The 22,143-nt window shown below is 41.4% G+C and overlaps 4 protein-coding genes across 4 annotated transcripts; 3 read left to right on the top strand and 1 right to left on the bottom strand.

Annotated features, from left to right (window-relative positions):
• The first annotated feature begins 3,996 nt into the window (after positions 1-3,996).
• LOC108650125 (uncharacterized) lies at positions 3,997-4,775 on the top strand. Its single transcript, XM_018099242.3, has one exon. The coding sequence runs from the start codon at positions 4,255-4,257 to the stop codon at positions 4,711-4,713; it is 459 nt and encodes a 152-aa protein (XP_017954731.1). The 5' UTR covers positions 3,997-4,254; the 3' UTR covers positions 4,714-4,775.
• Positions 4,776-7,292: 2,517 nt separating this feature from the next.
• Positions 7,293-8,792, top strand: LOC108651829 (carboxypeptidase B1). The gene is made up of 2 exons (XM_089260119.1): positions 7,293-8,178; positions 8,233-8,792. Exons 1-2 carry the CDS (start codon positions 7,427-7,429, stop codon positions 8,648-8,650), a joined length of 1,170 nt encoding a protein of 389 aa, XP_089116245.1. The 5' UTR covers positions 7,293-7,426; the 3' UTR covers positions 8,651-8,792.
• A 1,381-nt stretch (positions 8,793-10,173) lies between these two features.
• On the top strand, positions 10,174-12,965 carry Cyp4d8 (Cytochrome P450 4d8). The gene is made up of 4 exons (XM_018101730.3): positions 10,174-10,461; positions 11,394-11,847; positions 11,998-12,557; positions 12,613-12,965. The coding sequence occupies exons 1-4, from the start codon at positions 10,311-10,313 to the stop codon at positions 12,963-12,965; spliced, it is 1,518 nt and encodes a 505-aa protein (XP_017957219.1). The 5' UTR covers positions 10,174-10,310.
• Positions 12,966-13,002: 37 nt separating this feature from the next.
• Positions 13,003-15,861, bottom strand: Cyp316a1 (Cytochrome P450 316a1). The gene is made up of 4 exons (XM_018101731.3): positions 15,577-15,861; positions 15,086-15,518; positions 13,457-13,989; positions 13,003-13,384 (listed from the first exon to the last, which is right to left on the bottom strand). The coding sequence occupies exons 1-4, from the start codon at positions 15,731-15,733 to the stop codon at positions 13,041-13,043; spliced, it is 1,467 nt and encodes a 488-aa protein (XP_017957220.1). The 5' UTR covers positions 15,734-15,861; the 3' UTR covers positions 13,003-13,040.
• Positions 15,862-22,143: the final 6,282 nt, after the last annotated feature.

The following is a 22,143-nucleotide window of genomic DNA, read 5'->3' as shown; positions in this document are numbered from 1 at the left end:
CTATTTATGCGAGGGTGGTTAGAAAAGTTGAGAGCTGTATGGGTTTCGAAGATTATAAAGGATATTTGTAGAGGTTAGAGAAAATATTTATTTGGAGATACCACAATTAAATCCAATCTAATTAGAGTAAGCTCTTATATAAAATGAATTAAATAAAATAAAATATAAAACAGTAAGATACATTAAATAATAAGGCATATAATATATATATTTTTTTTTATTAATTCATATACATATATTAATTGTTTACTTTCTAAAATTTAATGAAAATATAATTTAGAAAAAATATTTATAATAATAATAAATAATAATTAATAGAGTTTTGCCTTTGGGTTCGCGCAATTTACAAATTGCTTTCAAATGGGCTGTAAAAAAGTTTTTAATGAGTTTTCGACACTTCGCCTGGGTCTCCAAACAGGACTTTTCCCAGGCCACGCCTCCTACCCGCCACGAACACCCTGCACCCCTACTCCACTACCCCTGCGTTATGCATTTCCATTTTCATTTTCATTATTATTTACTTTTACATTTTTGTTGCTTTTTTCGGTGTTTCTCTTTTTTTTTTTTGTCACGCCAAGAAACTTGGTCGTGGCGTGAAAAGTGGGCGTGGCAGCGACAATAATTGCTTTGGTGTTGCTTGTGTTGTTGTTGACTTAATGAAATTATATCAATCGGCGGATCAGCTACCCTGTAAATGGAAATTGTTGCCGTTGTTGTTGTTGTTGTTGTTTTTCGTGCATCTGGCAGTTGGCAGCTGGCAAATGACTTTTCTTTTTCTCCGTCTAGTTTAATCTTAATATTTTCATTAGGAAATTTTTTGAATAGGAATTGGAATTCGGAAAGTGAATTGTAATCATTTTTGGTCAGCTCCATTATTTTTCTGTTCTGTTCTTTTTATTGTTCTGCGCCCGCTTTTCCGGCATTTTCTCGAGAGCGTGAAACAAATCCAAGTCTCACGTCAAATTAAATCAAGTTGTAATATAAAGAAAATTGAAGCCAACTCCCATTTGTGCCATAAGACACAAACACACAGCCGAAGAGTGGGCCGAGAGGGGGAGGGGGCGTGGTTATGGGCAAAACTAGGGTAGCGCGAGTGTGTGTGTGTGAGGGGAAGAGCGGGTGCAGGAGTGGTTAGTGGATTGGCAATATAACAAGCAGAAGACAAAGGCGAAATTAACCCTTAGGTACGCATCGATATTGATTGCAATAAGAATGTGTTTACTTATACTATTATATAATTATATGAATATTACTACATTGATTTAAATATTTAATTTTATTTACAAAAACTATTAAAAATTGTTTTTTAATTTAGCTACAGTGGCTGTCTAAAGGTTAAGCTCTTAATAATTATAAGAGTTTGTGAGTATGCTGCTCTACAAATCACAATAAACACACTCACGGGCTAAGCTTAAGAATAAGTTATTAGTATAAGAGTACAACTATATAAGCACCGGCTAGTAATCAGACATCGAATTATAAGAGTTCATATGCTTTTACTTCTGCTGTGTGCTAATGCTTAGCATAGCCAACGGAATGAAGCGTTTGTTATAAATAGCAGAATTCATTTTCTCTTTCTCTCTCATCAAGAACTGAGTGACAGTGACGATCAAAATGAACTTATAATTATAAGAGTGCATTTATGAGCGGGTGTGGATGTATGTGTTAGTATATTTATACTATTCAAGATAGCTAAGCCCTGAGTGAAATAGTGCAATACACAATAATACAAGTAAACATGAGTGCATGTGTGTATTAATTTAGCTTCAACGTATATTGGTTATCTGGAAGTACATACATGCGTTGCCATATGTTGGCAAATGCTTAAGGATTCATAGTTTTAATTGCTACCAAATAATTTCCACTAACCACTGGGGCAATTGCAATTTGCTCACATAAATATATCGCGAGCTATTTTGGGCGCGACCCTCCACAAATTTATGCTGCACACTTAATCTAAGCTGTCAATGCAAACAGAAACAGCAACAGAAGCAGAAGCAGAAGCAAAAACTCTGCTGAACTAACGTAATTGGTGCACATTACGACAAAACGTAAAAATCGCTCAGTGTTACGTTGCGCATTGACCAACACCGGCAAGCGCACATATGTGAAGTCGTAAAGTTTTCGTTGCATTCTCAAGCCTTGCACATTTTCGTCTTCGTCTTTCGTCCACGTCTTTGACTTTTAATTTATGTTTCAATTCCAATTAGCAGACGAGGCGCGTGGAGTAGCTTTTATGCGAGTTCCGTTAATTGACTTTCGGCCTGGCAATGGCGCGTCATTTGTAATTGTATACGAAATAGAGAGAGAAAGGCAGAGAGCAAGGCAGATGGAGAGCGGTAAAGTGAGCGAATGGACGAAGAGAGGGCAGAGTCCGTGTGTGGAGTGAGCGCAGGAGAGTGAGTTTAAGTGTGCACGTTTATTAGGCTAGCCAATGCAGCTAATTGAAGTTCAAATTGTGCTCGGGCGTTGAGTAAGGCGCTTAGCGAAAGGAAACCGTTGAAATGTAGTGTGTGTGTGTGAGAGAGAGAAAGAGTGTGAGTAAGAAACTTGAGAGCGAATACAAAGGCGAATTCGCAGCAAATTCACTTAAGCGACGAAAAGGCAACTAAAGCCAATTTAACAGTCAATACAAAGGCACACACATGCACATACACACACATACATATGCACATATAAGCTAAGGCTGTTAAGCGCCCACACAATCACATGACGATTGTAAGGCAAACGGAAATAAAATCAAGCATAAATGCAATAATACAATTTATGTGCCAAATTTCATAAGAGCCATAATGGACTCACACACACGCACGTTCGCACATACATATACAACAGATAGAGAGAGACACAGGACACACACAAATCAAGCAAAAGTCATCAACAAACAAAGGTGACTCCTTGCTGAAAGTTGGACGTAATCGTAATCACATTTGTGCCTTTGCCCAGATCCTGAATGTTGATGCTATTTATGTGTCATTTTCATTGAGCGCAAAACTTTTGCAGACGGTCAAACGCAACAATGTCCCTTGCCTTGCTCCCCCTCCCGCTCTCTCCTTCTGTTCTCCTTCTCTTTCACGACTTCGCTGCAAGTTAACAACATTTGCTTTACGTTTGCCAATTGCATTATAACTCAATTGTAGCTGAGCGATTTTTATGGTATCGAATGGATGTATCGAATCGTTTTCTTCGACTCGCCTCGAGTGCCCAGCTATTGAGTGAGTGTGTGTGCAGCAACAACGGTACTTGAAATGCTGAAGAGACGATAACAAAGGCTGTTGGTGTATGGACGTGTGCATACTCTTGGAAATAGATGAAGTACGCTTATGTGGAAAACTAATATGTTTAAACTACATAACAAATAAAGTTAATAGTTAATAGTAATAAATTTAAGATAATATATTAAAACAAAAATAATAAAGTGTTATTTCTATGTCCGATAATTGGTCAAACTCTAAAAGCAGAGTTAATGTAGTCGAGTCTTGAGAGTTATGTATAGTTATATTGGGCATATCAAGTGTATATTAATATGGGGTATATCAAATTTATGTATGTGAAATACTAAATATACAAAATCAAGCTTAAAGCAGTTTCTCACATAACTAAAAGTTTGGCTTAAAATGTATGTATGTATGTATGTAATGGTTGATTGTCTGTTTAACATTGTTATGCTGCCCCAGTTAAAATAGATACATATGTACATACATATATACACGTTAGAGTAATTGTACAATTGGCATGCAAAGACATTTGAAAGCAGTTGAGGGCAGAAGCAGAAGTCGAGATGCATTCACAATTTGGGCATCCTTAATGCATCTCCGATGGGCCATAAATTGTGACTGGGCTGTTATTATATTTTGGGCATGGGCACGCCGAGCTTGAGGGCACTTCAGAGCCGAAATGCTGGAATGTGGAGCAGGTGCGCCGGCGACCTCAGACATGGCCAGATGTAGCTCAATTGCCGTTATGCAATGCGGCCGTAAGTGTGCGGCACGCCCTCCATTTGCTGTCACATTGTGGCATAAATTGATTTGCCACGATCTCCGGCTAGAAATGGATTTATGAAAGTCACGCAAAAGCCAATCGCCTTAGACGTAACGCTTTGCCCACAAATTGGGCCAAGAAAGAAAAAAAAAAAAGAAAGAAACGTAAATGATAGAGATATGAGTAATTATAGATCGAGTTAATGCGCATTTATAAGGCCTGCGGGCGGCAGCAATAGGCAAACAGTTGCTCGACTTCCCTCACAGCTCAAACATGTCTCGCGTATGCCTCTCACTAATCTCAGCTCTTTTGCTGTTGTCGCCCACCTGGGCGGGCATTGGCTACCTGGCCGACGAGCACGCCGTGGCGCACACCCAGCAGAATGTGGTCAGGAGCTACGACGGCACCGTTTCCCACTATGCCAAGTCCGTGTCGACGCCCTACTCCCAGGTGCACAAGCAGGACACACGCATCAGCAACAACGTCTACCAGCCAGCCATAGCCAAGACTATCAGCTATGCCGCTCCAGCTCCAGCTCCAGCTCCAACTGTCTATACATCCCATCAGCCTGCCGTCTACAGCCAGGCTCCAGTCTACCATCAGCAGCAGCAGCCCATTCCGGCTGTCCAGACCACCTACGCCAGCCACCAGCCCATTGCAGTGCACTACTCACCCGCTGAGGCGGTCTCCCACATGAGCTTCGATGGTTTCGGCACCCACTGGGGATACTAAGGAGGCGATTTCAAATAGTTTTAAGAGTTTTGCATTCAATAAAGACATTTGTTAACATATGAGAGCGATTTGCTTATGTGGAAAACTAGGAAATACTCTATTCAACAAGGTTCCCGGTACAGTCAGAGACTCACGAATAGAATGCTCTTAAATATATATGTACCTCCATATAACTAGACAGATTCCCCCACACTATTGCCAGCTCTCGTATTCATCTACTTCATAATATCCGCTAGAGATCTCTCTGCCTCTTAATGTGTTATTTAATAATCGTAATCTAGTTTTTATCACAGTTCATGGCCGGAGTCGGAGTTTTCGCTCACGTCTTCGTGTTGCTGTATATAAACAAATCATAAAAATCCACACAAAGTGCTGCACACTACAAATAGCCTGAAGTAGGACATTAGCTTGGCTCTTCTACAAATGCCACGCCCACCAACTAACGCCCCATCTGTAACCACAGCGTACGAGGAGCAGCAGGAGCCTGAATGGTCGGGTTACGTGATTTGTGCAGCGCAAACTTAAAAATCGGACATGAACGCTACGTGACTCGCATGGCAAGCGATGGTCGAGGGACTGGAAGATGGAGGCGGAAACGGAAACGGAGCGAAGGACACTGCAGCAACTGAACTAATCGGATTTCTTGTATGCGCCTTCGGCAAATGAAAGGGGTATATGGGGTTACTATTGCAATCGATGAGAGGGTAATAGAGTGTAAAGATTGTGGCGAAATATGTCATTAAAGCTCAACAATTATCGCTGAGCAGCAAAATCGATAGAGATCGATTCTAATCGATATCTCTTTACATATTGAGCTCTTTGGCAATTTACAGCTCAAGTCGGACGGCAAGCGAGCATTACGCAGTCACATACACCCGACTGCAGCATCTTCACTTGCATCTCTCTTTCAGCTCTCAATCAGAAGTTGTCCTCGTTATGAAGTATGCACATCGGCAATTGCAGGCAGCCAGAGAAAGAAAAGGGAATCGACCTGAGATTCAGAATCTATAAATTGAAATCACATTTTTGCTAGCTCATTAATTCGATGCCACTTAACTTGAGCTAACAAAGAGCCAAGAGTCAATTTCGTCTCGTAGTCTTGGCATAAATGATGGTTCCATTAGATGGCAATCAGCTGAATTGCCTCAGCCAAAAGGACGTCAAATGAAAAAATATCTAAAAAGAAAGGCTCAAAAAGGCTCAAAAACTGTGCGAATTACATTTCGCTTGACTAACCAAAAAAATAAAAGGCAAAAGAGAAATGTTGTAGCTTGCAACAAATTGCAGCAAGACAAAATTTTGCGGCCATAAACAGCGCTTAAATGCAACAGTCAGCGGCAGCAGCTGCCGCGTCCTGCTCCGGCTCCTGCTGCTCCTGCTGCTCCTGCCTGAGGTCCTGTCGCGCCACTTGACTGCAGAAAGGCGCAATGATAAAATATTTGCTGGCTAAAAACTTGCCAGCTAAGTGTGTTTGTTGTTGCGGCCAAAGTTGAGTGGCAACCGCTACTCGCCTGCCTCGCGTCCTGCTCCTCCTGCCCCACGTCCTTTGGCTGTTGGCTGCCCGTCGACAGGAAGTTGTGAGAAAATAAAAATGCAAAATGCCCAGTAAGACGTATTTATCAACATAATTACATTTTTTAATGGCTTTTTAAACCGCAAAATGGCAAAGCCGCAAAATGCAGATAAAACTGGAGCAGAAGACTAGAAGATATACTAGCTAAACAGTGTTGGTGTTGTTGTTTTTCTACTTTAACTATGTTCCTGCCCCTTCTATAGTGTTTTGTTGCAAAATGTTTGCTAACTCAATTAGCCATTTCAGCGAATAGGCTTAGACTGTGGACTTAATGAAGTTATTTTCAGTGATAATTAACTAACTATATCTAAGCCCAACTAACTGTAGTCAAATACATACATACATATATAATTATAGATGACTATCTACATATATGTATAGCAATTGACACTCTCAGCCAAACTGCTTTGTTGGCAGTCAGAAATTGCAACGCGATTTCGATGAGCACAACATTCCCATAAACAACAAGTCATTAAGTTGTGGTAGGGCGCAGCCGACTCGCTCAGAGACAAATTAGTTATTGTTTCGAATTTCAAATCTAGCTTCGGTAGCAATGAAATGAATGTCATTCACATATTCATACAGAACAAATATCCTCTCCCTTTGCCTCTTCGAAAGAGTACAAAAAAGCTTTGCAAAAAATGTATCCGCAAGAGAGCCTTTTGCTGCAGCAAGAGCGCGCCGATCCAGCCCCACAGAGAGCTTTCGCAACAGAGCGCTTTTGCAACAGTGAGCTTTTGCAAACATTTATGTTGAGCGTGTCTAAAAATAGATTCACATTTGAAATTCAACTCTTGATGAGCACAAAGAGAGGCCGAAATTAGTGGAGGGAGAGAGAGAGTTAATAACATGGCGAATTTTAGCTAAAGAGAGTGTGTGTGAGAGGGAGAGGAGGCGGGCGAGAACGTGAGTGTGAGCGTGGCGGCTAGCAGCAACAGTTAAGCATATGATGAAATGACCTGCGCTCAGTTTTTGCTCGCCATTAACAGTGATCGGTTCTACGTTTAGCGCTGTAAGCCATATGGATAATTATACATAAATATTTATGTATACATATATATACATACATATATGTATGTAAAAGAATGCGGGTTCACTCACTGACTCACTTGCGTAAAGTTGGGCCGGCTAACGCGTAACATGTTGGGAACCGAGAATGGCCTCAAGCTGTGCGTGCTAATCTTATTGATAACGCACCTCCATCAATCGCTGGCATTGGGCGCTTCGCGCGTTGACGCTTTCAAGCGACGACTGCGTCGACAGCTGGCGTTGCCGCTTCAACTCGATGATTACCTCAGCTACGATGAGATGCTGGACTATATGGCGCAGCTGGCGAGGGCGTACAGTGAGCGCGTTACTCTGCAAGATGTGGGCGTAACGTACGAGCAGCGTCCACTGAAATCGCTAACGGTAACCAATGGCGATGGACGCGTTGGTAAGAAGACGATTCTACTCATAGCCGGAGCACATGCGCGCGAATGGCTAACACCTGTTGCCGCCTTGTACACCTTGGAGCAGCTGGTGGTCAGGCATGAGGAGAATGCGCATTTGCTGCAGGATTACGACTGGATTCTGTTGCCGCAGCTCAATCCGGATGGCTATATGTACTCCCGCACTGTGGACATCTCGTGGCGCAATTCGCGTTCGCCCAACGGCAACAATTGCTTCGGTACGAATCTCAATCGAAATTACGATATTAAGTGGGGTCAGGGCTATGCGGAGCTACGCGATTCCTGCAGCAAACACTATGCGGGCCCTAAACCCTTCTCCGCGCCAGAGACGCGAGCGGCGCGTGACATAATGCAGGATTTGGTCCAGAAGAATCGTGGGATGCTGTTCATGGCGCTGCATACGCATCACACGACCATTTACTATCCCTGGGCACACACGAGGTAGGTATAGCCTAGGATCGATTCCGACATTGAGATAAACCCTTCCTCTTGCAGTGCCAGCAGTGCCAATGATAAGGAATTGCACGCCGTGGCTGAGGCTGGAGCTGTGGCCATATTCAATGCGACTGGCACTAGATTCGCCTATGGCCAGTACGGCAAAGAGGATACCTTTGGGGGCACCAGTTTTGACTATGCCCATTATATTGGATTTCCGCTGAGCTTTGCACTGGAGCTGTCCGGCCAGCGAGATGGACTTACCTTTGACTTTTGGCCACCAAAGCACCTGCTGAAGGACCTAGCCGAGGAATCTTGGGTGGCCATCAGTGCCATGGCGAGCAAAGCCATTGAGCTCTATCCACCGACGAGATCTCTGCCTGTGGCTGAACATAGCTCTGCCTCGTCTAGCTATAGTCTGGCTAATATAATGAAGATACTGTTGCTTATGATAATCATAACAATACTCTCTCGCTGACCAGTGTTGGCTAATGACTAAAAAATAACTTAAATGAGTCTTAATGTATTTCATAATGAAACAAACTTGTGCATATTTGTTGTACAAAGTCCGATTTTAATGTAAAAAAAAAAATCTATGCATTTATCATATACCTAGTACTATATGTATATAATGTCCAATACTTACTGAAAGTCATAAGCTGTTAATTAACTATTTTAATTAGAATAAGATTTTTAAAATATATTATGAATTATAAGTAATGTTAATATATCATTATGTACTTACTTTACTAAGTAAGAGAGGCCAAAATAAAATATAATTATGATAAAGAGGCAAATCAAATCACACTCAATCAGTCAACTCAATCTTCAATCAAATATTTTACCCATACATACATCCATTTCAACGCTATCAGAATCTCCATCAATTAAAAATCCAATTAGTAAAATAATAAGCAAGTACATTCAGCTAGTAATACTTATCGTAATAATATCTTTAAACCATCTCAATTCGAGGAAAATTCTTTAATTGTTTATTCGGTTCTATATGCCATTTCGATTGTTCATTTATATCAATTTTCAGAACAGTTGGCGCCTCAACCGAAATATCAGTTGTCTCGCATTTAACAAAAATTATTTTAAATCCACAGCAGAATCAGGCTGAGTTTGCCGTTACTCACGTGTCTGTGTAATGCACACACACACGCATACTAACAGAGCTTTACTCATGGAACGAAAAGCTCGCATTACTCATACGCCGCGTTGTTCGCGTGCTATTTGCTTGTTTGCGCTGGCTATCAACGTGACTTGGCTGTTGAGCGCTGGGCGGTCTCTTTTTCTGTTTCTGTTTCTGTTTCGGTCTGTGCTATCACTCGGATTGTCTGATACGTTTCACATGCTGCAATTAACGCAACAAATTGCATTTTTAATATGCGCAAATTAATGTGGAAAATCTTCCATTTTTTGTTACCCTCTCTCTCTCTTTCTCTCTCCCTCGGAGAGTTTTATTTATAACAGTCATTGCGAAAATTGAAAATGCACAATTAAAGGCACGCCTATGCTATATATCTATATATATATATATATATATGTGTGTATATAAGGATGAGCGTGTCTGTGGCTCTACTCGCTGACCCTTTTTAAAATAATATGATAAAATGCCATTACAAAAGTCAAAGTCGAACTTCGGCTCGACTGCAGGAAGCAGCTGTTAATTAGTTTTTTTTTTGTTGCGAGTACAGCTCTTGAGGACGAGGTCCTGCTTTGGCAGCTATCCATCCCCCGTGTTCTGTCGCTGTGCAAATGTTTTAATTTCCGCACGAATGTCTCTAACGGAAATTACATAAAAAGAAAGAAAAAAATATATAAAATAAAATAAAACAACAAATATAAAGAGCTGATAACTTGCTGCTGCTGCGACCTACTCTGGATTGTCTGTGCCTTGTGTGACCAAAACAATTAGCATACTCGATTCTGCCCGATACTAAAATGAATTAATAAGATACTAGCTAGAGAAATAAACGTTCAGTTAGTGTTAAGCGCTGCCTTAACGCACAAGTGATTCGCTATTACGGCTCTTTGAGTCCCGCTCAGATAGGACTATAGCATTAAAGAGCCTCGAGCACTACCGCTGGTGGCTATAGGCATTTCACTTGCCTCGAGTCTCTTCAGACTGCAAAATGCTGCTGATCGCGATTGTTGTGCTGCTCTTAACGAGTTGGTTCCATTGGCGCCAAAGGGACAGGCGAGCGGCTGTCGCCAATCTGCCCGGCCCCTTCTGCCTCCCACTGGTCGGAGCCTGGCATCTGGCCATCAATATGAACCCCAAAAGTACGTATCAAGTGTATGTGAGTTGATATTGAGCAGAGTCCAAAGTGCATTGCATATTTGATTGATTGCTGTCGATTGCCTTAGCTCTCAATATGTAAATAACTGTTTGCATTGAATATTAAAACAATTACATATAGTTTTCAATTAAGTAATCTATTTACATATAAGAAGTAAAGCCAGCTGCAGGTCGAAGCTCATATGGATTGGTAAGCTAAAGTCCATTCAAACTGGACTCTGCACATGGAATTGTCAAACGTTGCCTCAGGATCAACGTCATCAATGAGCAAACAATATTATACTATATTCTATTATACTTATACTAATATATATCTAGTTTTTTGTCTTTCGCAGCTCGATCAATGATAATATTAATAAATACACAATAATATAAATTATTTATTTATAGTAGCATAGGTCTTTCGTTCTTTTTAAAGCTAAGGAATGCAGAACGTTTCTAAAGAGTTACAGCTATGAGTCTATAGGGATGTGAATTCAAAATTCCGACAACATTATAGATATAGATTTCAGTTATCAATCAAAAACATAAATAAAACAATGCACTCTATTTTGCTAGCTTTCGTTTTCTATGGCATAAACAATATTTTTTCTATCAATGAAACCTTATCAAAATTGCATCTATTATTAAATTTCAGTTGCTTGCTGTTATCTATTTGATTATTAGTAGGCAATAAATAATCTATAAATATAATAATCTTCACCTAATACCTATTAGGCTATGAACGAGTATTACGATATTGGACACATCTCACTCTAGTTTATTCTTTTTAAAAAGTCTTATCGCATTGCATTCCAATAAGAAGCTAATTGTAAACAAATAAGTAAAGTACTCTTAAATTAAGCAGTTATTATCGTTGCCGTTATCAACATTGTAAAAATAGATTTTTGCGAATAATATTATTGGTTCCCCGCAGCTTTAATTGAACGATCCCAGAAATACTTCAGGCAACTGGGAAAATTGCAGCGTGCATGGGTGCTAAATCGTTTGCTAATCGTCAGCGGCGATGTGGAGTTCAATGAGCAGCTGATGTCCAGCCAAGAGCATTTGGTCAAGCATCCGGTGTACAAGCTGCTGGGCCAGTGGCTGGGCAACGGCCTCCTGCTCAGCGATGGCAAACTTTGGCGTCAGCGGCGCAAGATCATAACGCCGACCTTCCATTTCTCGATCCTCGAGCAATTCCTGGAGGTCTTCGATCAGCAGTCGAGTGTGTGTGTGCAGCGTCTGGAGCAGCGTGCCACTGGAGAGATCTTCGACGTCTATCCCTATGTCTGTCTGGCTGCCCTGGATATCATTTCAGAGACGGCAATGGGCACCAAAGTGAATGCGCAGCAGGCAGAGAACACGCCCTACGCCAATGCTGTAACGGAGTAAGTGGGAGGTGTATTCAGATGGGTTTAATTTCGCTGGGTCTCTGGAAGTTTCAGTTGTCTTAGAGTATTATGAATTTCTGCTCGCTTTCATGGGCCATCCATAACACTACTTGTATAATACCACACTTCTACCCCTCTCATCGATAGATGCACTGCCTTGATGGCCTGGCGCTTAATGTCGGTCATCCAGCAGAAGGAGCTGCTCTTCACACTGACGCATCCGCACCTGAAGCTTCGCCAGATGCAGCTCATACGCATCATGCACGAATTCACTGCGCAGGTGATCAAGCAGCGTCGCCAGGCCTTGGAGGCGATGCAGGTGGCGGGCACAGAGCAGCTGGAGGCGGAGGAGGTGGGCGGCAAGCGGCGCATGGTTCTGCTCGATGTGCTGCTGCAGGCGAGAGTCGATGGACGAGCGCTGAGGGACGAGGAGATATGCGAGGAGGTGGACACGCTCATGTTCGAGGGCCACGACACCACAACTAGTGCCATATCGTTCTGCCTGTGGTGCATCTCACGGCATCCAGAGGTTCAGGCCAAAATGCTGGCGGAGATCCTGGAGGTGCTGGGCAGCGATCGCAGTCGAGCCATTAGCATGCGGGATTTGGCCCAACTGAAGTACGTGGAGTGCGTCATCAAGGAGTCGCTGCGCCGATATCCGCCTCTGGCGCTAATCGGCCGCAAGCTGCAGACGGACTTCAAATACAGTAAGTGACTGAGAGCAGCACTGGGCAATCTCTAGTGGAGACTCTTTGCTTGCAGCGCACTCCAAGTTCGGGGCGGGCGTCATACCCGCCGGGTCGGAGATTTGCATGATCATTTATGGCATGCACAATGATCCGGATTACTTCCCGGAACCGCATCTCTTCAAGCCGGAACGTCATGAGAGCAGCGAGCGCTCCTCCACGAACTTTTCGTACGCCCCCTTTAGTGCCGGGCCGCGCAATTGCGTTGGCCAGAAGTACGCCCTGCTGGAGATAAAGATGATGCTGGCCAAGATCGTGCGCGAGTACGAGCTGCTGCCGCTGGGCGAGCCAGTGCAGCCGGTGGTCAACATTGTGCTGCGCTCGGATACGGGCTTCCAGATGGGCATGCGCAAGCGCGGCCAGCAATAGGGCTACTTCCTGGGTAATTTAAGTTGGGTTTATTTGGGCTGAATTAAAACTAAAGTCTATCTACTCAATTATGATCTAGTCAATCTTTTTACGTGGCTGCAGCGCCAGCTGAAAGCCGTTGCTGGAGCCCAGCGCCAGGCGCAGCTGCGGACGCAGTGCATCGCCATAGGGCAGCAGTTCGTATTGCAGCAGCAGCGGCGCCACCAGCTGCTGCAGCAGGCTCAAGCTCATTTGCTGCGCCGGACAGCTGCGTGGACCCAGGCCGAAGCTGAGCAGCTCGACGGGCTGCTCCAGAAAGCGCTCGGGCTGAAAGTGTTGCGCCTTGGTGCCATACTCCTGCTCAGCGCGTTGCAGCTCGTAGAGATTCATGTAGATCTCAGCACCGGCAGGCAGCGAAGCAGCGCCCAGCTGGGAGTGAGCTGTGAAGAGAGAGAGAGAGAGAGGGAGAGACTGAATATCAAGTTACATGCGTGATAGATTCCTTCACCTACTGTACTCAAAGTCTTGACTCAGCTCACGGTTGACGATCACCTGCGGTGGCTGCAGTCGCAGTGTCTCTTTGAGCACCGCCTCCAAGTAGGGCAAGTGCCCCTCCTTTGTGTCCTTTGCCTCTCGCAGCTCTTCCAGACAACGTTGCTGCACCGCCGGATGTCTTGCTATCAGCACCAGGGCGGAGCAGAGAGCGCTGCTGCCCAGCAAATGGCCCAGAAAGTTGCAGCAGTTGAGCTCAGCGAGCAGCTGGGCGTCGGTCAGCGATGCTTCGCTCGCGAGCAGCAGCTCGAGCAGCGATTGGTATTTCACTCTGGGCACCGGCTCAATGTGGTCTATGGTGATGCCCTCGATCTTTATTTGATTGCTGTTCAGCTTGAGCTGTCGGCGCTGCTCCAACATCTGTTTGTTCTCCTCATTGATGCGCCGAATGAGCCGCTGCTGTCGTCGTCGCGTGAGAGGCGAGCAGACCCAGAAGGTCAGACGATTGGCTGATCTGACGCTCAGAAAACGCTTGCGATAGAGCTCAGTGAGCCTGTTGAGAGTGTGGGAAATTTGGTGATTATTAAAATTGATAATGAGAAAAAATATTACTAATAAAAGCAGAAAACTTTGTTGCCCGTTGTTGTGCTTCGAAATAATTTGACAAATTCTTTGCATAATAATCTACGAATATTCTCTAAGTCTTTGCTCTATGTTCTTGCTCTAATTCTTCTAAGTCTTACTTATAAGTATTTTCTGTCGCTCTTCTATGTCTTTCGTCTAAGAATTTCCTCTATGAATCTCTCTATGCATTTCCTCTAAATATATTCCCTAAATATATGCTCTAAGTATATATGCTCTAAATATATCCTCTAAATATATTCTCTAAATATATCCTCTAAATATATCCTCTAAATATATCCTCTAAATATATCCTCTAAATATATATCCTTTAAATATATCCTCAATATTATTCTCTAAATATATGCTATAAATATATCCTCTAAATATTTGCTCCAAGTATTTTCGAGTCTTCACATACTTCACTTCACTTGACTGCACGGCACAACTGACCCCCACCAGGTCTGGAAGACTGAAGAAATGCTGCAGCTGCTGCCCTATATATAGGGCGCCTTTCACCCGAACATTAGTCGCAATAGTCAGGGAGAGGGAGAGAGGGAGTGAGAGAGAGAGTGAGAGTGGGAGTGGGAGTGAGAGTGAGAGAGAGAGAGTGTGAAAGGGAGAGTGAGAGAGAGAGAGAGATAGATAGAGAGAGAGAGAGAGAGAGAGATAGAGAGAGAGAGAGAGAGAGATAGAGAGAGAGATAGAGATAGAGAGAGATAGAAAGAGAGACAGAGAGAGAGATAGAGAGAGCTAGAGAGATAGAGTGAGAGTGAGAGATAGAGAGAGAGATTGTGTGTGAGAGAGAGAAAGTGAGAGGGTGAGACAGGTATACAGACACACATACGAATTGATATTCCATCATAAATTGAATCAGCTTGAGCTTATATGGAACTAATATCAGCATAAATAAAAATTCAACCAGCCTTTACCTCTATAGAAAACCTTCTCAGCGCTATAAACTAGCCTCTGAAACTAGCCTAGTTTAACGTTCAGCAGTATACACCGTTACATGCCCAGCTACTCACTCTTTAAATGCCTGTTTATAGAGCTCGCTCGGCTGCATGCCACAGCTGATGCTTAGCATCAGATCGAGCACATTGTCGGACACCAGCTGCCACACATCAAAGACCTGTCGCGCTTCCGCCCGTGCCGCCAGCTGCTGGCAGAGCTGCTCGCCGTGCTGCCGAAACAGTTGGCTCAACTGCAACAGGTTGTCGGGGCGGGAGAGCGAGGCGAGTAGCTGGTGCCGCTGTGGCCAGTGCTGCGGCTGGCAGGTGAGCAGACTGTCGCCCAGCCAGTCGCTCATCAGCTCGTGGCCCGTCTCCAAATGCGTTTCGCTCCGCAGCAGTTGCTTGGCCAATTCCAGGTCGGCGACCGGTATGAAGAGTCTGTGAAAAACCCAAATGCGGCTCACAGCGCCATATTTGGCCAGGTAGACAGAGCTGCGCTCGAAGAAATCTGTCGAGGTTGAAATTTGTCAATGTCTATATTAAGTCAATCGAGTTTCGTTTCTTACTCTTGGGCGATAGCAGCACTATTTTGTGCATGGCACCCATCAGGGGCCAGGTGAAAGGTCCTCCAAGGTTCTTGATGAAGCCGCGCTGTCGACGTTGCCTCAAATAATTGAACGCCGACACCAGGCAGAAACACACAAAAATGCTGGCCAAGATCATTTTGTGAACTGTGAACGCAACCTCAACTGCAAGTGCGTCCGACTCTCGGCGATTGGAACCGGTTTATGGCCGAGCGACTGGGGGCATATTGGCTATCTCAAGTGTTTTACGATTTCAGCTAGCGCTTAACCGATAAGCCCATATTTTGAATATGCCAACAGCATGTTTATATACAAAATTGAATTTACTTGCAGAATGTGGTTCAGTTTATTTAGAAATTAAAAACATAAAATTTAAATTTAAATTTACAATTTTTTTTTTTTTTTAATTTTCTATTTTTATTTTATTTTTTACATTATTTTTTAGATCGCATGCATTTAGTTTAAACAAAGCGTATAGCATTGGCTGTATTTAAATGGGTTCCACAGCATGTTGCTGGCAGCATGTTGCTAGCAACATTTGTGTTTGCTAGCAACATTTAAATTATTGCTTGCAGCTGAGATTTGAAGAGTCATAAATAATGTGAAAATTAATAGCAAACTGCAAAAAAAAAAAAAATAGATATTAAATAAAATAATTATTGTTGTTTTTAGCTAATAATCAAAATGCATTGCTACTAAGAAATGTTTAAAAAAATTATGAATCAGCGTATTAATTGAGAAAAAAGTACATATGCAGATTATAAATCTACTTAGATATATATATTATTATATACTGCAAAAAAAATATAGAAATTAAATAAAATAATTATTGTTGTTTTTAACTAATAATAATCAAAATGCATTGCCACTAAGAAATGCTTAAAAAATTTATGAATCAGCATATAAATTGAGAAAAATATACATATGCAGATTATATTTCTACTTAGATATATATATTATTATATATTTATATATTAATTATTCATATTTCGTTAACATAAACAATATGTTCATTTCCCAGCTGCAATAGTTTTACTATTTCAGCTCGAATTACATATTTATTTATAAGGCTCGCAAATCCCACATTAATAAAATATTTAAATGCTTAGCTAACATTTATCGCAGAAGCTGCCTGCCTGAGAGAATGATTTCAGAACTATTACAAGTAAGCCCAGCTATTTGGGTTTTTATTTTGGCTAAGGGTTTGTCCGACCGACTCGTGCCCCCTCCCTGAGGCATTATCATATGGCAGCTGTTGCTGTTCCGAGCTGAAAATTTGAATCTTTTGCATTGTACAAAGTTTGCTCGCTCTCTCTCTTGTACGGCTGTGTGTGTATGTGTGTGTGTGTGTGCTGTCGGTCAACCCTTTCAAGAGTCCAACTGTCAAAAGTACATTTGCCTTGGTTACGCCACAGAAATATCCTCGAAGCATGTAATGACAATATCAGCCAACGCCAGCGACCCTTCAACTCCCTGAACCAAAGAGCTGGCCGCGGGGGCTTTGGGGATTTGAGAGGTTGGCCGCTCTTGGCTGTTGCTCCACTGATGAAACTTTAATGGCACAAACACGCACTCCACACAGACAGTCAGACAGACAGAGAGACAACCAGGGCCATGTGTCCAAACAATTTAAGCTAGCTGCTTTGAGCTTTCACAGCTCTGTTTTTTGTGCCTTCTGCTCGATTTAATATCGTGTGAAATGTGATGCACATTCCACTGGCTGATGGCGGCTAATGAAGGTACTTTTATTGCGGTTAGCCGAGTTCGCTGAACCCCCATGTTGATCATTTATGTACCTATGCACATGTTTGGCTAACAACTTACATACATCTATATATCTTTATATACTACATGTAAATGTCTTTATAAATTCATACGTCAATGTCAGGAGCAAGTGGAAAATGTTCGCACATATGCAAATTACATGGCATGAAATACTTTCCGGCGACAATGAAAACTAAGCGAAAACCAAAGCCAAAAGTCTGTCCAGTCTGTCCATTGTTGCAATGCGGCAAAAAAAAAATATAGAAGGGGAAAACGAAATGACAGGGAGTTGTCGCATTCACAGGCCTACCGAATATCCTAGTGTTGCCTGGCCAAAAATTAAAAACAAAGACATACAAACAATTTACATTTCCATTGTTGTTTCCCTTTGCCTTGTGGCCCAGCGAAAGTCTGCTGGGCTTTAAAAAACGCTACAAGTGCACGAGAAAAAAAATGTCCACAGTCACTCGACACATAGATACTCATTCGCCCATACACATACGCATATAAATTGCAAATGCAGTCGGTCAGCCGGCAAGTTAGAGACAGCAAAAGACACACGACGAGCGACAAACACAAATGGGGGAATACAAAAACCAGAAAGAAAGGAGTCGGCTTCATGCCTAACTACTGCAATAGATGGGCGTGGCTAGCACGAATTGTGCAATGCGCTGCGGTGGCATCAGCTGCTGGCTGCGCTGAGGTTTGAGCTTCTGGATAAAACAGAAATTTAATTGGGCTAAAGAGCTAATCTCAATCGTGCACTAATTTTACTAAAACATCTCATGCTGAAAGCTGTTTTATTAAATAAATTTAGGATCATATTATTATAATTAATTAATCTGATTTTTTTTATAATAACAGCTTTGATTTGGTTTTATTTATTTGTTGTAAATATATATATCATAAATATATATTTTTTGGTTTTTCATTAAAGGCAAATAACATGTTTAATATTAAAAAATATAAAAAAAATTATTTAAAAAAATATATATTAAAAATATAAACTAAAAATATATATTAAAAAATATATATTAAAAAATATATATTAATTTCTAGATAGTAAAATATAAAATATAAAATTAAATAAAATTACCTTTTCAATAAGGCATATATCATGGTATTATACTTAAAATAATTAAAAAAGAAAAGTTCATACACAAAAAAAAAAACACAACAGTTTAAGGGTTATATTTTTATTATACATATATTTATATATTTTATAAAGCTCTTCCTAAGAAAGAAAGTAAAGGTATATATTTTCATTTATAAAGCTCTTCCTTAGAAAGAAAGTTAATTTATAATTAAGTTATAATTTCATTATAAATATATATTTTATTTTTTATAAATTTCTTCCCAGGAACTATAAGCATTATAAGACTTTTACCTGATTTAAATGCTCACTAAACTTTAGCGTAGCTCACCCAGAAGTCACCATGGCTGCTGCATCGCCTATAGCCTACGGGCAACAGGAGGCGTCAGCAGTTGCTGCTGTTGTTTTTGTGGCTGTTGTTGTCGTTGGCGACAGGAAGCATTTTGCATGAAATGCCCATAAAAATGATATGCACATCAACACTGTCTGATATCAATGGTGCGATAAGCGCGAGAATTTGTTAACTTTGCTGCGATGCGACTGCTGTCAGACATAGACTGCGTCTATTTGGTCTATGCCACTAATTGAGGCATGTTTAGATCGAGGACATTTGCAGTGTGTGTGTGTGTGTGTGTGTGTGCGTGTGCTGTCAGTTAATCAAGACGAAACTGCGACGCCTGATGCCTGCTGCCTGACTTTGTTGTTGACTAACTACATTTGGCTAGACATTTAATTTGGTTGTGCAGCTAAAAGGTTGCCATCACTCACAGACAGACACACACACACACACGCACGCCCATTCAGTCATATGCCATTATGGCATTGACTTTTGTCTCATTTTTGGCTTTCACATATTAATTCCCAGTTGTCATATGTCAGGCATGCCCCCTAATAATACGAGCTGATGCGTACGCTATGATTACTGTCAGCGACAGCCACTCAGACACTATGAATAAGCACTTATGGCACTCACTCGCATATCCTTGTGGGCTTATCCTCAGCGACTTAAGGTGCCCCGCAGCGCAGCGCAGCACAGCTCTCTGCCCGTCGCCCCCTCTCGCTCTTGTCCTGTGGCAACAACTTTGACTGCGCGACAATTTATCACAGCCAATTTAACCACTTAAGTGTGAAATACGCAGCCGGAGTAAAAGTATACTATGCATATGCATGCATTCGTTACATAAATACACACACACACACAGAGATATAAATATTAAAAAATATGTAAAGTTACATTTTGCAGGCACTGTGCCAATGGCCTGCAGCGGCGTTCGGAATTCAACTGTAAATTGCCACAGCGCTGACCACTCAATATGCGTATGTGTGTGTGTGTGTGTGTGGGGTGTGCCGCTCTCTCTCTGCGTGTGTGTATCAGTATATTTCTGCTCGTGGCATTTATTTGTTTACAATCTGTTTGCGAAAAGCTGGCGCAAGGCTTAAAAATCTGCATTTGCATTTTAACAGGCAATGCCATTGTTATGCGTGTGTGTGTGTGTGTGTGTGTGTGTGCCAGTGTGTGTGCGGCATTTGTATTCATTGAAAAGACAGTTGCAACTATAGCCAATTGATTTTTATGCAAATTGACACTTTAAGCATTTCACTTTGGCAAATCCGCTTTATAAATTCGATTTGATAGCTAGAGTTATTGCCGCAGCGCACATGGCGTATGCTCAATATATTTCATTAGTTTTCTATGATCAATTGCACTAATTGCAAGCGCAAAAGCATCGTTAATAATTATGATATTATTAAAATTAAAAATAATTATAAAAAAGAATTTTTAATTTAAGAAACCTGACTAGAATTGATTATGAACAAAATAAATAAATAAATGGGGAAATATTTTTTTGTATATATGTTATACCAGTTATATGCCCGTTTATTATGTTAATTATTTAATTTAATTTTATTAAATGATTTATTTATTTGTTTATCAAATTATATTTCTCATTATTTTTGGATTAACCTATATTTTGTTTTATTTTTTATTAAATTTTTTTAATTAAAATATATTTTTTATTTATATTTTTAGAATTAAGTTTTGATTTATTTCTTAAAAATTTGTATTATATACATTTAAACAAATATTTCTTGTATACATATGTATTATTTTTGTTTATATTTATCTCAACTTTTACCTCTCGCTCTTTGAATCATTCCTTGCAATCTTCCCTCTCTTTCTCACTCTTTCACTCCCCAACTATTCAGCATGCATTGACGCTCTATTCTATTCAGAAAAGTGCTTACCCTTAAAGCTTTTGGCCACTTGAATAGGCCAGCAGCAGAGCTGGCGCCGCTTTGGCTTTCATGAAATCGGCTTTCAGTTCAGTTCGCATACATAAAAGTGCAGATTCATGTTTTGTTTGACAAAATCCGTATAAATCTAAAGAGCAAATGCCGTAACAAGCAGCCGTCAGTTAACTGGCTCGCACATGAGCCGGATTTAAGCAAGAGGAGCTGAGGCAGAGGCAGAGTCAGGAGCAGTAGCAGCGGCAGCAGCAGCCCTAACTGGCAAAGCATCCGCTAAATGGAATTAGCCACAGTCAATGATGGCTCAGACAGGTGGCTAACAGCAGCCCCGACTTGGGCACGTGTTGCGCTCAAATACAATTTTCACACCATTAACAAATTTGCATAATTACAGCAGGGAGCTGTTGCTGTCCAAAAACAGAAAAAAAACGAAAAATGCGCCTCATTAACGCATTGCGCATACGCCGCGTAGTTCGCCGTCGTTCAGTGCTCGCTTTGAAGTGCTCGGCCACTCGACACTCCTAACCTGCGGCCGTTTGTTAATTTATGTGCCACAAAGTAAATGAGCTCTTCATGACACTCAAGAGCCGCGCCACGCACGTTGCCAGAGCGCTAAATTATAAATGCATTGAAATTAAAAACAATTACATGAAATTACATTTTCCATAAATACATACAAATGCATGTATATATGTATGTATGTGTGTATGTATGTCTGTCGTTAAACAAATAAACTGCGCATAATGATGCTAATCCCTTAAGCCAGGCAAACCCGACCACCCCCCGCGCTCCCGCACGACCCAATTAGTCGCGCGGGCTGCGGACTGTGGGCTGTAGGCTGCGGACTGTGGGCTGTGGGCTGTGGGCAGTGGGCGTGTTGCCCACAAAAAGTGCTATCAATTTGCATTGCGTTTGGCTCATTAGCAGCGATGGACACTTTTGCTATTTGCCCGCCTAGCTGGCACATTAATATTATTTATAGTTATGAAAATACACAAACGAGGTGCGCTCAAGGAGTTGAGAATATCTATGATAACTATATATATGTCAAATATGCCTGCTATGCATTCAACAGCCAGCAAATAGAATATATATGATAATGTTATGGAAATAGATGAGTAATATGAATGAGGAATAGATATAGACAGACGAATATATAATAGAGAAAGTCTTACAAACTCTGGTTAAATGTCTGCATGAGTCCGCTTATAAATACTCGACCATCAACACAGTTACATTCTTCTATTATATTCAATATCTATACGTAGAAACAAATCTATAAATACATTTTCCGCTTATCTTATATTTAGCACTGATTAAAATTTATCAACAATATTTATATATTTTAATTATTTATTTATAAACGTTATCTATTTTTAAAGGTGGTTTATGGCATATGGTCAATTGGTAAATATCGCAAATAAGCTGGTCCGATGCACATA

This window comes from Drosophila navojoa, chromosome 4 (assembly GCF_054131105.1).
Source record: "Drosophila navojoa isolate 15081-1374.11 chromosome 4, UAZ_NAV_1.0, whole genome shotgun sequence".
NCBI classification, from domain to species: domain Eukaryota; kingdom Metazoa; phylum Arthropoda; class Insecta; order Diptera; family Drosophilidae; genus Drosophila; species Drosophila navojoa.
Note: the sequence above shows the minus strand (reverse complement) of the source record. Positions and strands in the feature narration are given on the sequence as shown.

Excerpts from the sequence above, each read along its gene's own strand:
- LOC108650125 (XM_018099242.3), top strand. The coding sequence starts at position 4,255 with ATGTCTCGCGTATGCCTCTCACTAATCTCAGCTCTTTTGCTGTTGTCG.
- Cyp316a1 (XM_018101731.3), bottom strand. The coding sequence starts at position 15,733 with ATGATCTTGGCCAGCATTTTTGTGTGTTTCTGCCTGGTGTCGGCGTTC. Across the intron at positions 15,519-15,576 it reads AGTGCTGCTATCGCCCAAGA|ATTTCTTCGAGCGCAGCTCT; the intron begins GTAAGAAACGAA and ends CAACCTCGACAG. Across the intron at positions 13,385-13,456 it reads GAGTCAAGACTTTGAGTACA|CTCACTCCCAGCTGGGCGCT; the intron begins GTAGGTGAAGGA and ends CTCTCTTCACAG.
- Cyp4d8 (XM_018101730.3), top strand. The coding sequence starts at position 10,311 with ATGCTGCTGATCGCGATTGTTGTGCTGCTCTTAACGAGTTGGTTCCAT. Across the intron at positions 10,462-11,393 it reads CATCAATATGAACCCCAAAA|CTTTAATTGAACGATCCCAG; the intron begins GTACGTATCAAG and ends GGTTCCCCGCAG. Across the intron at positions 11,848-11,997 it reads TACGCCAATGCTGTAACGGA|ATGCACTGCCTTGATGGCCT; the intron begins GTAAGTGGGAGG and ends TCTCATCGATAG.
- LOC108651829 (XM_089260119.1), top strand. The coding sequence starts at position 7,427 with ATGTTGGGAACCGAGAATGGCCTCAAGCTGTGCGTGCTAATCTTATTG. Across the intron at positions 8,179-8,232 it reads TATCCCTGGGCACACACGAG|TGCCAGCAGTGCCAATGATA; the intron begins GTAGGTATAGCC and ends TTCCTCTTGCAG.